The sequence below is a fragment of the Sphaeramia orbicularis genome, chromosome 13 (assembly GCF_902148855.1).
Source record: "Sphaeramia orbicularis chromosome 13, fSphaOr1.1, whole genome shotgun sequence".
NCBI classification, from domain to species: Eukaryota; Metazoa; Chordata; class Actinopteri; order Kurtiformes; family Apogonidae; genus Sphaeramia; species Sphaeramia orbicularis.
In genome coordinates, this window is record NC_043969.1 from 47349913 (window position 1) to 47362608 (window position 12696).

The 12696-nt window shown below is 36.3% G+C and overlaps 1 protein-coding gene across 1 annotated transcript in view; it reads right to left on the minus strand.

The window, feature by feature from the left end:
* Positions 1-7272: 7272 nt before the first annotated feature.
* The window catches only part of sae1 (SUMO1 activating enzyme subunit 1), a 37515-nt gene continuing 32091 nt past the window's right edge, over positions 7273-12696 (minus strand). Inside the window, exon 9 of the mRNA XM_030151731.1 lies at positions 7273-7553. Within this exon, the coding sequence (XP_030007591.1) occupies positions 7461-7553 (93 nt within the window). The 3' untranslated portion in view covers positions 7273-7460. The remainder of the gene's footprint in view (positions 7554-12696) is intronic.

Below are 12696 nucleotides of genomic sequence, written 5' to 3' on the forward strand. Positions count from 1 at the left end.
TTTTAAGCTTAAAGTTTTTATCTGTTTCATCTGGGGTTTTTTTGTTTGTTTTTTTTCTTATGTCTATACTTTTAATTTCTTCCCTGCTGTAATGTTTTGAATGTTTTGTCTAAATCACTTTGAATTGTCCTGTACATGAAATGTGCTATATAAATAAACCTGCCTTGCCTTGTCTTTACACACAATGTTACACAAACATTTGGTAACGTGCAAAAATGGTGGAGTTTGGAACTAGAATACAGTCGCAGAAAAAAATTATTAGAGCATCAAAAGTTATCAGAAACAATAGTTATGTAATCCAGTACTAACTAATGTGTGTATCATGTGACTAAAACAGACAGAAAAGGTAAACACAGAATGTCTAAAAGCACTGTTTTTGTCAGTACAATGACAGATATTGATGTAAGAACTGAAATGATTTTGGTTATTATCAAGAAAACATGTTAAATGGATAGATATCAGCTCTGAAATTAAACTACTATGAGCTATTTTTGTTGGTATCATTATATTTGTCCAAACAAATGTACCTTTAGTTGGACCAGGCACTAAAATGAACAAGAAACGGAAGAAATCAAGGGTGGTCTAATAATTTTTTCCGAGACCGTAAGAACAATTCCTACAGTATTACACCTAGGGTTTTTTTTTTTTTTTTTAATTTAACCAGGAAATATCCCATTGAGATTAACCCATAAAGACCCAAACAGCCATTGGAAACCAAAGCATCTACTGATCTAAACTGTTTAATACCTGTTGATCCACTAATCCTATTAATCCATGTAAATAATTGGTGTAAAATACAATTTATTTTTTTCATCGTAAATCATGTAAGAAATCCATTTGCCCTTATCTTATTATGTAAAGTTCAGCATAAATGTTAATCTCTCCATTTTGTGAATTTCATCAACATTTTTTCAATTTTTGTGTATATTGTGTGGAAGAGTGAGTGAGTGAATGAATGCCTCATGTCGTATAAATGCAACACTGGATTATTGAATTGTATGGTATAGTTGTTTTAAATGATGTATATTTTATATTGAACTGCAGTGTTGTGGAAGAGCTCAACCAGGGACTGGAGTTGAGAATTAGCACGAACTATAAACTCTATAGGAATCACATCAGCTGCAACCATGTTTGGCTGCACTGTCCCTGTCAAATAAATAAATAAATAAATAAATAAATAAAATAAACCAGTCCTCCAGCACCGGTGGATCAGATTGAAGCCATTTTTGGGTGATTGTTTTGTTTTTTTTGCTGCTGCACCGAAGATTTTTAGAGGGTATTTATCACTTATAGCCAAATCATCAGGAAGATCTCCAAACAATAGTGACCAAGTAGGTTTCTGTAATATAAAACCCCAAATCGGTTCTATTTTTATTCCAACATCTTTCCAAAAAGTTTTAATTTTCATACAGGACCAACAAGTGCATGTTTTTTTTTTAACCCCCCAATTATCTTTATTAGATTTTATTACATTTTTACCACAACAAATGGCTCAGCACAACACCTGGTCTATATGAAAATAAAGTGTATGTTTTTTAATAATCTATCCTCGTTCTTAATTAACCTCATTCCTTCACACATTCTTATTTTTTGTTTCTGACACAAACGTTTTCCTCCGATTTTGGGGCAGAATCTTTAAACTCAGATCATGAATCCAGATAAAAACCTGATGGCGTGTACATGTCTTCCAGTCCAGGTTGAAGAAATGGGGGGTAGTTTGGTAGAAAACACTAGAACATCTGAAGAGGAGAGAAAGAGGAGGAGGTCAAAGGTCAGAGGTCAGGATGTAGTCAGAACAAACTGAAGTTAATCTGTAAACTCATGTTTTCCTGTAGAAGTCATTTACTGTTTAATCCTGTGCACAGATCTAGTTTCCGTTCGTTCTAATCCTTCGGACTGGGATGGAAAGACACATTGAAACTCAAGAGACCACACTGTTTGTTTGTTTTTTTTCTGCTTAAACTCAGGTTGAAGAAGAAGAAATGGTGGGTAGATTAGTAGAAAATACCAGAACATTTGAACAGAAGAGGAGGAGGAGGAGGTCAGGTCGAAGGTCAGGAGGTCAAAGGTCAGGAGGTCAAAGGTCAGGAGGTCAGGGGTCAGGATGCACTCAGAACAAACTGAAGTTAATCTGTAAACCAGGGGTGTCAAACTCATGTTGTTTCAGGCCGCACATCCTCCCAATATGATCTGAAGTGGGCCGGACCTGTAGAATAATAACATAATATAACACTGGTCAACAACAAATTTATTGTTGAAGTTTTTTGAGCTGATTTAGGATAATTTTGGTGTGCTGAATCCAAAAATCACATTCATTTTGCTCAATCAGGTCAACTTTCTGAACTATGCTACATATTGGCTTTTTAACCTTTTTGCTTACATTTATGGGCATTTTCACATCAAATGATACAAAATTCTTTCAAATTTTTTGCAATAAACGAGTATAAAGATTTAATTTTGCCAATTTATGATTAGTGTGTTTTTTTAATATTACAGGTGAATGAAATGGCTTCAACTAGAAGATCTTGCAAAAATAAGCCTGACGTATTCTGCTACATCTGCGGTGAATACATAATAAATAATAAATACATCCTGTTAGAAAATGATGTTTTTTCTCTTAAAACCCATTTTGGGTGAGAACTATATAAAAAAATCAACTGATAAAGTCACAAAAATGTAATCAATTTTGTGAGAAGATCAAATTTTTTAAAATCAAATTAGCAAAAAAAACCTGACCTGATTGAGAAAAACAGATGTCATTTTTGGATTTAGCGGTGCAAAATGGTCCTAATTCAGCTGAAAAAACCTAGACAACTTGCAAAAAACATTTTTTTGTAACCCAGTGTAGTAATATAGAATTGGGTTCGTACACATTTTTCAAATTCAGTCAAATTCAAGCACTTTTGAGGGAGAGAGAGAGAGAGAGAGAGAGAGAGAGAGAGGAAATTCGAGTGATTTGCTGGACGTATAGAAGAGAAACTGCAACAAAAATAGACGATCTCATCACGCCAGTATCGATCCAATACCAATACACACACCTTAGTATCAATACTATCAATATTTTAGTGATGGGACTTTTGGCTCTTTGAATGGAGCTGTTCAATCAGGAGCCGTTCACTGAAAAGAGCCGTTCAAAAGACTGGCTCTTTTATGTTTTTTGCATTATTTTGAAACACCAATGTTTTAATGACTAAATAGACTACATGTGATGATTGACATTACATTTTAAAGGTGTTTAATTGGTGTGTCAGTAAATATTATCTTACCGTAAAAAAGAATACTTAGTTAAAATGTGTGGGCTGAATACATGACATGAGAGGTGACAGTAGGCAAACGCTGGAATTTGACAGAAAAACATCATGGTACATTATGAGAAAGATATATTTGAAAGATATGTTTAGGGTTTTTTTTTGCAAATATTGCAAGTTGCATGCCCATCTTTTCTTCCTGAAAAGTGCATCCAAATACTCCTCCTTTTTCTTTGGCTCATTACTCAGTCACTCTCAGACTTTTCTCCGGTTTGGACCAGTCTTCCAGCTCCTCCTCCTCCAGAATGCTCATCTGACACCTCACGCTTCAAACTGTTGTTTTTTTGCTAACTTCTTGCCATGAGACATGCGCAGTGTGCAAGCACTTTTTTTTTTCCGCTCGAACATTCTCCTCCTGCCCAATGCCTCCCCAGTGACGCTAAATTGACAGGCGATCGGACACTCCCTCCTTAAAAAAAAAAAAAAAAAAAAAAAAAGAATGACTCTTTACAAAGACTCAGTTCCCATCGTTCATTTCAAAGAGCCGTTCAAAAGATTCGATTTGTTCATGAACGTCACATCACTACAATATTTAGATTGATACTCCCTGCCCTAAATTAAGTAGATGAATATATTCCAATTAACAACTGAGAGTTAATGTTACTCACTTTTTATGAGTAATTTGTTGTGTAATCTACTGGGATATGTTAGGTGGATTTTACCTCATTTCTTTTAGTGTGTTATAGCTGTTAAATTTAGTCACATTTTACTGAAAATATGGGGTAAAATGTACTCAACCAAAATGAGTGCAAATTGTTACCTCACTTTTATTGAGTTAGGTCTTGAGTTGAGTCTAAAGGTTTGTTTTTACAGTGTGTGTAAAGAAGTAATAAAAGCAAAACGTGGCTGTTTTGAAGAATCTGAAATATAAAACATGCTTTGAGTTATGTCACACTTTTTTTAACTAAATAATTCCATTTGTGTTCATTCATAGTTTTGATGCCTTCAGTGAGAATCCACAATGTAAATAATCATGAAAATAAAGAAAAAACAGGTGAGTCCAAACTTTTGACTGGTAGTGTAATAAATGTGTATGATCATTACATTCCTGTAGAATTAAGCCGGGGTGTGTACTGTAGTTTTATCAGTTTCCATTCGTTCTAATCCCTCTGTGATGGAAAGGCACATTGAAACTCCTGAATCCACAGTTTGTTTGTTTGTTTTTCCTGCTTAAACTCAGGTTCACTTTCTCCTGATGAAGCGTCATCATTTTCCATCTGTGTCTGCATCTGTGGGCTCAGGCTCCACAGGTTGAACCGGTTCATCCACAGCACGGAGACCTGCTTCTCCTCCTCCGTCAACGCTCGTGTTGTTGTTTTATTTGAGGAGTCGTCACGTTGGAAGATGAGCTGGTTTTTCTTTTCTGTCCCATCACCGTGACTCCAGACGGAATGAGTCACGGTCTGACGTCCTGAAGTTTTCTACTAAATACAGACACAAACTGCAACTGGAAGAACTGGATTTCAGCTGATGTACAGATAAAACGATGGTATTTATTAACTCCTGAAATAATGCTCTGTCAATAAATAAATGCAATACTGGCCACTTTATTAGGTACACCTGATATTATCTAGGTGTACCTAATATAGTGGCCAGTAAGTGTATATTTACTATATTTTAATCAATTTCAGCAGAACAATCAGAATAATCCTGAGTAGACATTGACAATATATTGAAAAGAAAGCAAATGTAATTATTTTATTCATTTTCGAGCCACCGATTTCAGCTATTGTTTAATTTCCACCTGTTTTTTTTTGTTGTTTTTATGTATCTCAAATAAAGTTCAGTTTGATACTTTTCAGATTATAATGTTGGTGTTGTAGTAAAATATTCAAAAAAATTACAAATAGTTTCATACATGAGGGATAATGTAAAGAGAACTAATATAAAGCCTGAATGCGTATTTTCCATTTTTCTCCCCATTTAAAGTAGTTTCTTTATTAACAAAATGTGTTAATTTGATTAAATCACTTGCTTCATACATGCAACAACTGACTGAATTCACAATTTTACAATTACAACATTTTAATTTTGCTGTATCTAAAAGAAAATGTACAAAAGTTATTTAAGTTATTCAGTTATAACTGATTTCAAATAACTTTCACTCATGACCACAAATCAGTGCTAAAACTCTTAAGAACATGATATTGATGTTTTTGACACATTGTTTGAGGGTGAAAATATGAACATTTTGGGAAAAAAAAAAAATCAGAAAAAAGCCTAAATACTGTCACAGGTACTCAGTGAATGAAGACTCGTCGAGAAACATTGATTTTTTTCTTTTTTTAAAATCTTTTAATGTTTCTTAGTTGCTTTATTTTTACTTTGTGAATGTTTTTCCATCATCGATCCTTGTCCTTGAATAACCAGATTCATTCACACATTCTCATCATTGTTTCTGGCACTAAGTTGCATCTATTACTGACATTTTCCTTCGATTTTGGGGCAGAATTTTTAACCTCAGATCATGAATCCAGATTAAAAACTTGATGGCATGTACATCTGTAAAATCTTAATATAAAAGGTCGTTGCAGACAGAGGATGAAAAGGTGTTTAGACATTTTAGAGGAAAGAAACTTCATGGAGAAACTGACTTTTCATCCTCAGAATAAAGCTGAGTTGTTCGAACAATCAGCTTCATTCAAGGACGAATCAATGTCCTCAAATCTGAAGACATAAAATGGATCCGGGTAAACAGAGTGAAGGTAGTATTGTGTTCATAAAAACTGCCCAAATACCTTCTGTCCTTGTTAAAACTCCACATTGATTTGCTACAATTGTTTCGTTTGCCAAGGATCAGTGCCTCCTACATTGTATTTTATTGCATGTTTTCCACTGGTTTATTTGTATTTTGTATGACTGTGAAAGTGTTTTTCACCTCATTTTTGTTTTTTTTTTGTCAGATATGTTGTATTGAAAAAAATAAATAATAATAAAATGACCGACAAAAAAATTAAATAAAATTCGAAGCAAAACTACACAAAAGAGCCCTGAACACACAAACCTTGGCCACCATTCTACTCATAAGAATAATACTAAAAAAGGTTGTGATGGAAAACTAAGCAAACAAGAACAAAGGAATAGAAGTTGATGCTGAGTTTGGTGGTGACTGATGAAGTTTGATCAAGACAGTGGATTTGGAGAATTTACGTCCCAGAACAAATGAGGATCTAGTGTAAAGAAGATAAAACAGCTGTAACATGTTTGCATGTCTTTGTTCTGGCTAAAAGTCATGGTTTTGTTTGAGACGAGTTAAAGGGTTGTTGCAAAAATGAAGGCATGAGGACATAAAAACATGTAAAATTATTTCTGCATCTCAAAAAGTTATTTTTCGGTCATTAAAAACATGACTTTATGTGGTTAATATGCTTAAATATCAATATGCTGTTTGGAGCTAAGGTTAAAAATATAAATACATACATATATTTTTAAAAAAACACCAAAATTTGTAGGAACAGGCTACCACACCATGTCTCCATACTATCCATTTACCCATTTTAGCCACGTATAAGAAAAACAAAAAGGGACCCAGAGTCGATCCTTGAGGGACGCCATGAGTAATATTAAATATAAAATAAAATAAAAGGTGGAACTGAGTCGACTAATGTTACTTTCTTTGCAGGTTGGACATTGAACAGAAATATTTAAACATATTTATGGCAGTTTATGGCAACATAACTTAAGACCTACCATACCAACGTTAATACTTTTTAAAGACTTTTTTAAGGTATTAAATGCAGATTTGGAAATTCAAGACTTCTCAGACTTTTAAGATCCCTCAGGAACCTGCCCTTTGTTTACCTGTAACTGCTGATTACCAAACACTGTCCCTCAATACAGCAATGAATGGAATAAAATCAAAACTTTCCAGATGGGTTAAATTAGCTGCTACGATGGCAGATATCGCATGTCTGATCTTTATAAAATCTGTTTTCCAGGCGAGTGAAGTTTAATGAAGCCGAAACACTGAGGCCGAGCAGTTTTATTACACAATGTTTTATTAGTAAATGTAAAAAAAACAACCTGTGTTCGAGAATATGTCTGACATCGGATCAAATGACGACAAACGGGAGACAATAAACGAGGAATCTGACGAGGAGCAAATACTGATAAATAACTCAGAAGACGGACGGTGACGTTTGTGAAATGGCTTCAGTTCGGTCCGAAATAGTCGACGATGCCGTTGCCTTTACGGGCGTCGAAGAAGAAGAAGTTGCGATGAGGGGCGTCTCTTTGGGAAAGAGCCTGAAGGGAAACAAGAGCATGAAGGTTAAAGGTCGGAAGGAATGAAAGACAAAATATTTTATGGGTTAGCTCATATTGGGTCCATTTTTCTTTGTTTCCAGGTCGAGGGTCTGAAGCTGAAGGATGATGTCATCAATGTTAACAGCTGATCAGCCAATTGTTGTGTTTTCACCAGATATTCATGACAGGATGAGCTGAAAACTTGTAAAACTCCAGTGTGTAACGTTCTGAAAACCTGCCAGTTCAGACCAATGAGAAGAGACGCTGGATCGTTTCCATAGCAACAACTCAGTTCTCAATTGGCTTTTCAGGGTTTTTTTTTTACAACTGGATATAATTTACTATAGCTGCATTTATGGTACTGAGGAAAAAGCAGGAACAGGAAAAATAAAGGAAAATCACTTCTAATGAGACAAAGGTCAGCAAATTAAAAGATAAATAACAAGATAAATAAACATTAATGATGAACAGAAAATGAATGAAACAATAATATAAAACTGTCCAAAAATGACTAAAAAACAACATAACCAAACCATGACCAAAAAAATATAAAATGAAGAAAGGCAATTTTTTTAAAAATCAAAACATGAACAAACTTAAGACAAATAAAAAAAATCAAATATACAAAAAATTAAACAAAATTATCTAAACATGAGCAAAAAATGAAAATTATAATAGATTAATTAAAATATGAATCAAAAAATGAACAAAAAACAACCAACTAAAATATGAAAAAAAAATTAAAAAATACAACAAATTAATGAAAACCTAGACCAAAAAAAAAATCAAATAATCAATAAAATAATTGAAAAAAATAATAAAAGTGGACAAAATAATCATAACTTAACGAGGCTTATCCCCGAAATCCCCCCAATCCTCTGCTATATATAAATCTATCCACGATAATTGCTAGACAATCGATATGAACTACATTAGAGCTACATTGACCTGATAGTGGCAGAATAACGGTCAGAGAACCAATGTTTCCCCACAAAACTCCACCTAGTGAATGAAAATGACCCCATATGAACTCTGGATGGTAGACAGAACATGGACATTTGGAAGATTTCTATAATGAACCAAATTTGATCTCAATCTGCCTATTATTGATTGATTTATGTCCAAAAAACTGATTTCCAACTAAAGCACCCCCATGTGGATGACTAAGAACACTCATAGAGAAGCTGAAATCCACTGGATTCTTCCACTAGGGGTCCACTATGTTGGTCTTAAAGGCCGAGGAAATCCAACCAAATCTGTCCGAGTTATCGCCAAAATACCAAGGAGATCTGGTAGAGGATCTGGCAGCGTTTGGGGTAAAACCATTACATCCCCGAAATTCAATTTCAGGTGGTGGATCAGGTCAGTCCAGTGGTGGTGGTTTAGGTCAGTCCAGTGGTGGTGGATCAGGTCAGTCCAGCGGTGGTGGTTTAGGTCAGTCCAGTCTCGGTGGATCATGTCAGTCCAGTGGTGGTGGATCATGTCAGTCCAGTCTTAGTGGATCATGTCAGTCCAGTCTTAATGGATCATGTCAGTCCAGTGGTGGTGGTGGTGGTGGATCAGGTCAGTCCAGTGGTGGTGGTTTAGGTCAGTCCAGTGGTGGTGGATCAGGTCAGTCCAGTGGTGGTGGTTTAGGTCAGTCCAGTGGTGGTGGATCAGGTCAGTCCAGCGGTGGTGGATCAGGTCAGTCCAGCGGTGGTGGTTTAGGTCAGTCCAGTGGTGGTGGATCATGTCAGTCCAGTGGTGGTGGATCATGTCAGTCCAGTCTTAGTGGATCATGTCAGTCCAGTCTTAATGGATCATGTCAGTCCAGTGGTGGTGGATCAGGTCAGTCCAGTCTTAGTGGATCATGTCAGTCCAGTCTTAGTGGATCATGTCAGTCCAGTGGTAGTGGATCATGTCAGTCCAGTGGTAGTGGATCATGTCAGTCCAGTGGTAGTGGATCATGTCAGTCCAGTCTCGGTGGATCATGTCAGTCCAGTCTCGGTGGATCAGGTCAGTCCAGTCTTAGTGGATCAGGTCAGTCCAGTCTTAGTGGATCTTGTCAGTCCAGTCTTAGTGGATCAGGTCAGTCCAGTCTTAGTGGATCAGGTCAGTCCAGTCTTAGTGGATCATGTCAGTCCAGTGGTGGTGGATCATGTCAGTCCAGTCTTAGTGGATCAGGTCAGTCCAGTCTTAGTGGATCAGGTCAGTCCAGTCTTAGTGGATCATGTCAGTCCAGTGGTAGTGGATCATGTCAGTCCAGTCTTAGTGGATCAGGTCAGTCCAGTGGTGGTGGATCAGGTCAGTCCAGTCTTAGTGGATCAGGTCAGTCCAGCTTTGGTGGATCATGTCTTGGTGGATCAGGTCAGTCCAGTGGTGGTGGATCATGTCAGTCCAGTCTTAGTGGATCAGGTCAGTCCAGTGGTGGTGGATCAGGTCAGTCCAGTGGTGGTGGATCATGTCAGTCCAGTCTTAGTGGATCATGTCAGTCCAGTCTTAGTGGATCATGTCAGTCCAGTGGTGGTGGATCATGTCAGTCCAGTCTTAGTGGATCATGTCAGTCCAGTCTTAGTGGATCATGTCAGTCCAGTCTTAGTGGATCATGTCAGTCCAGTCTTAGTGGATCATGTCAGTCCAGTGGTGGTGGATCATGTCAGTCCAGTCTTAGTGGATCATGTCAGTCCAGTCTTAGTGGATCATGTCAGTCCAGTCTTAGTGGATCATGTCAGTCCAGTGGTGGTGGATCATGTCAGTCCAGTCTTAGTGGATCATGTCAGTCCAGTCTTAGTGGATCATGTCAGTCCAGTCTTAGTGGATCATGTCAGTCCAGTCTTAGTGGATCATGTCAGTCCGCCTGTTGCAGTACGTTTCATCATTGCAGACAAAGTCGACTGAATGAACGCCGACGCAGCACAGAGTAGACGGATGGACGGACATGCCCCCCCCTCTGTTACCCTGAGCTGAACCCTGGCGTTACCTCGGCGCTGAGGTCAGATCTGGATCCGCCTCCTCGACTCTTCGACACTTATTCAGGTCATGCACTCACACAACTCAGACTTCAGACGTTAAATATTGATGCTGTTTTTAATGAATGTGATGAATTAAAACGTCTCCAACGCTGAAGTCTTGAAGGATAAAAAGCAAACAAATACTGTAGGAAGTAAAACCGACTGTGCCTCTGCTTAGTGGGAGGTTTGTTCTGTGATAAACAATAAGGATTCATCGAGATTTTTACAAACAAAAGAATAAAAACTCACCCACGACTGTGTGAGGACATGAACAGGAAAGTTGAACAAGAACCTTCATTCATTTTCACTTCAGTTACTAAGAAAATCTATCAAACCACATATTTTTTTTGTTGTTTTCATTTTGTTGCATTTATTATTAATAATCTAAAACTACAAATAAGCCTGATTCCATTAAGCTTTTCAACTCATTTGACGTTTATCGTGACAATTATCAATCTTGACTGATATTCAAGCCTTATTATTGGTTAATTATTTTTAGCACAGATGTCATTTCAGACCCAGAATATTACACTCAGTGCCACATACATAACCAGGTCTGGTGGATCTGATCTAAAGTTCATATGAGGACCTCCAGGTAGAATCAGGATCATGATCTGAATTATAATTTTCTCATCTAATAAAACATAGGTCAGTAATAGTCAGACAATAGTCATCTCCACTTTTCCTCTAGTTTCCTCTGCGTGTGATGGTTTGTGTTATTGTATCTGACTGGAAACTGCATTTTATTTATTTATTTACTGACTTATGTATTATTATTAATTACTCACATACTTACATTACTTGTTACTTGAATATTGTTTTTGTGTTATTATTGTTATTATCACTATTATCACTTTATTATATCTATCCTGTGATTATCTATCTATCTATCTATCTATCTATCTATCTATCTATCTATATCCATCCATCCATCCACACACATACATATACACATATATATTTACATATTGTGCATATTGTAATATTTGCTTTATTATTATTATTATTATTATTATTATTATTATTTCAACTTTGTTCTACTAGTACTTTCTAATGTGCAACTACCTGTTTTTCACGACTGTTTTTACTGTTATTGTTATTAATATTTTCTTGTAATTTTTTTTACAAGTGTACATTCGTTGTTGTGCTGCTATTGGAACCTCAAATTCAGTAAAGTTGTATCTAATCTAATCTAATCTAATTTTGACAATATCTAGATGACCAATATTCACATTTTCCTGTACATATAGCTGCAATGTTATCAATTAATCATTCAGATTATTTCCTGATTTGTCTTTTCAGAGTTTAATAATGAATCCGTGACGTTTTTACTCCATTATAATTTGTAGCGTCTGTATGAATCAGTCTTGATGCATCAGTTCAGCAGCTGCAGCTGATGGACTGTGGGTAATTCCTTGTCATTATTTCTTCTTCAGCAGAAAAACAACATGTTACACAAGCTCAGCCAGTAAATGTGGATAAAAATGGAACAATTTGCTGCAGACACCGAAGTGCTGCTATAAACAGACTCAGGAGCAACATGTTCTACTGTTGGGAAGTTACTGCAACAGTCTGTAAAGTTCTGTCATTACACTGATAAACCAGACGTTTAACACCAGTGTTAGATGAGGGGAAAAGTAATAAGAGCTGTTATTTAATATGATGTGTACGCTGTCTCTGAAAAGTGGATCATGTGATGAATTTAGATCGATGATCATGAGATGAATCAGACCTAGATGAAATGACAGATCAGCTGGACATCAGCGTCAGCCCATATCTGTATCGCCTTTTCACCGATGGCAGAGTCATGTTATATTAAAGGTTTTTTCATGAATGTGCATGTTTTTATTTGTGTTCTTTTATCGGATGTTTTGTTGAGAGACTTGTGTTTTCACCAGATATTCACGACAGGATGAGCTGAAAACTTGTTAAACTCTAGCGTGTAACGTTCTGAAAACCTGCCACTTCAGACCAATGAGAAGGGACACTGGATCGTTTCCATAGCAACTCAGTTCTCACAATCTATTGGCTTTTCAGGCTTTTTTTTTATTTTTGAGGAATTTTTGAAATATTAAAAATGTGCCTTTACTTATGATGGTCCATATTTTAATGGTTTATAACATGTAAATGGTTACAGACATTAATATAGTTCC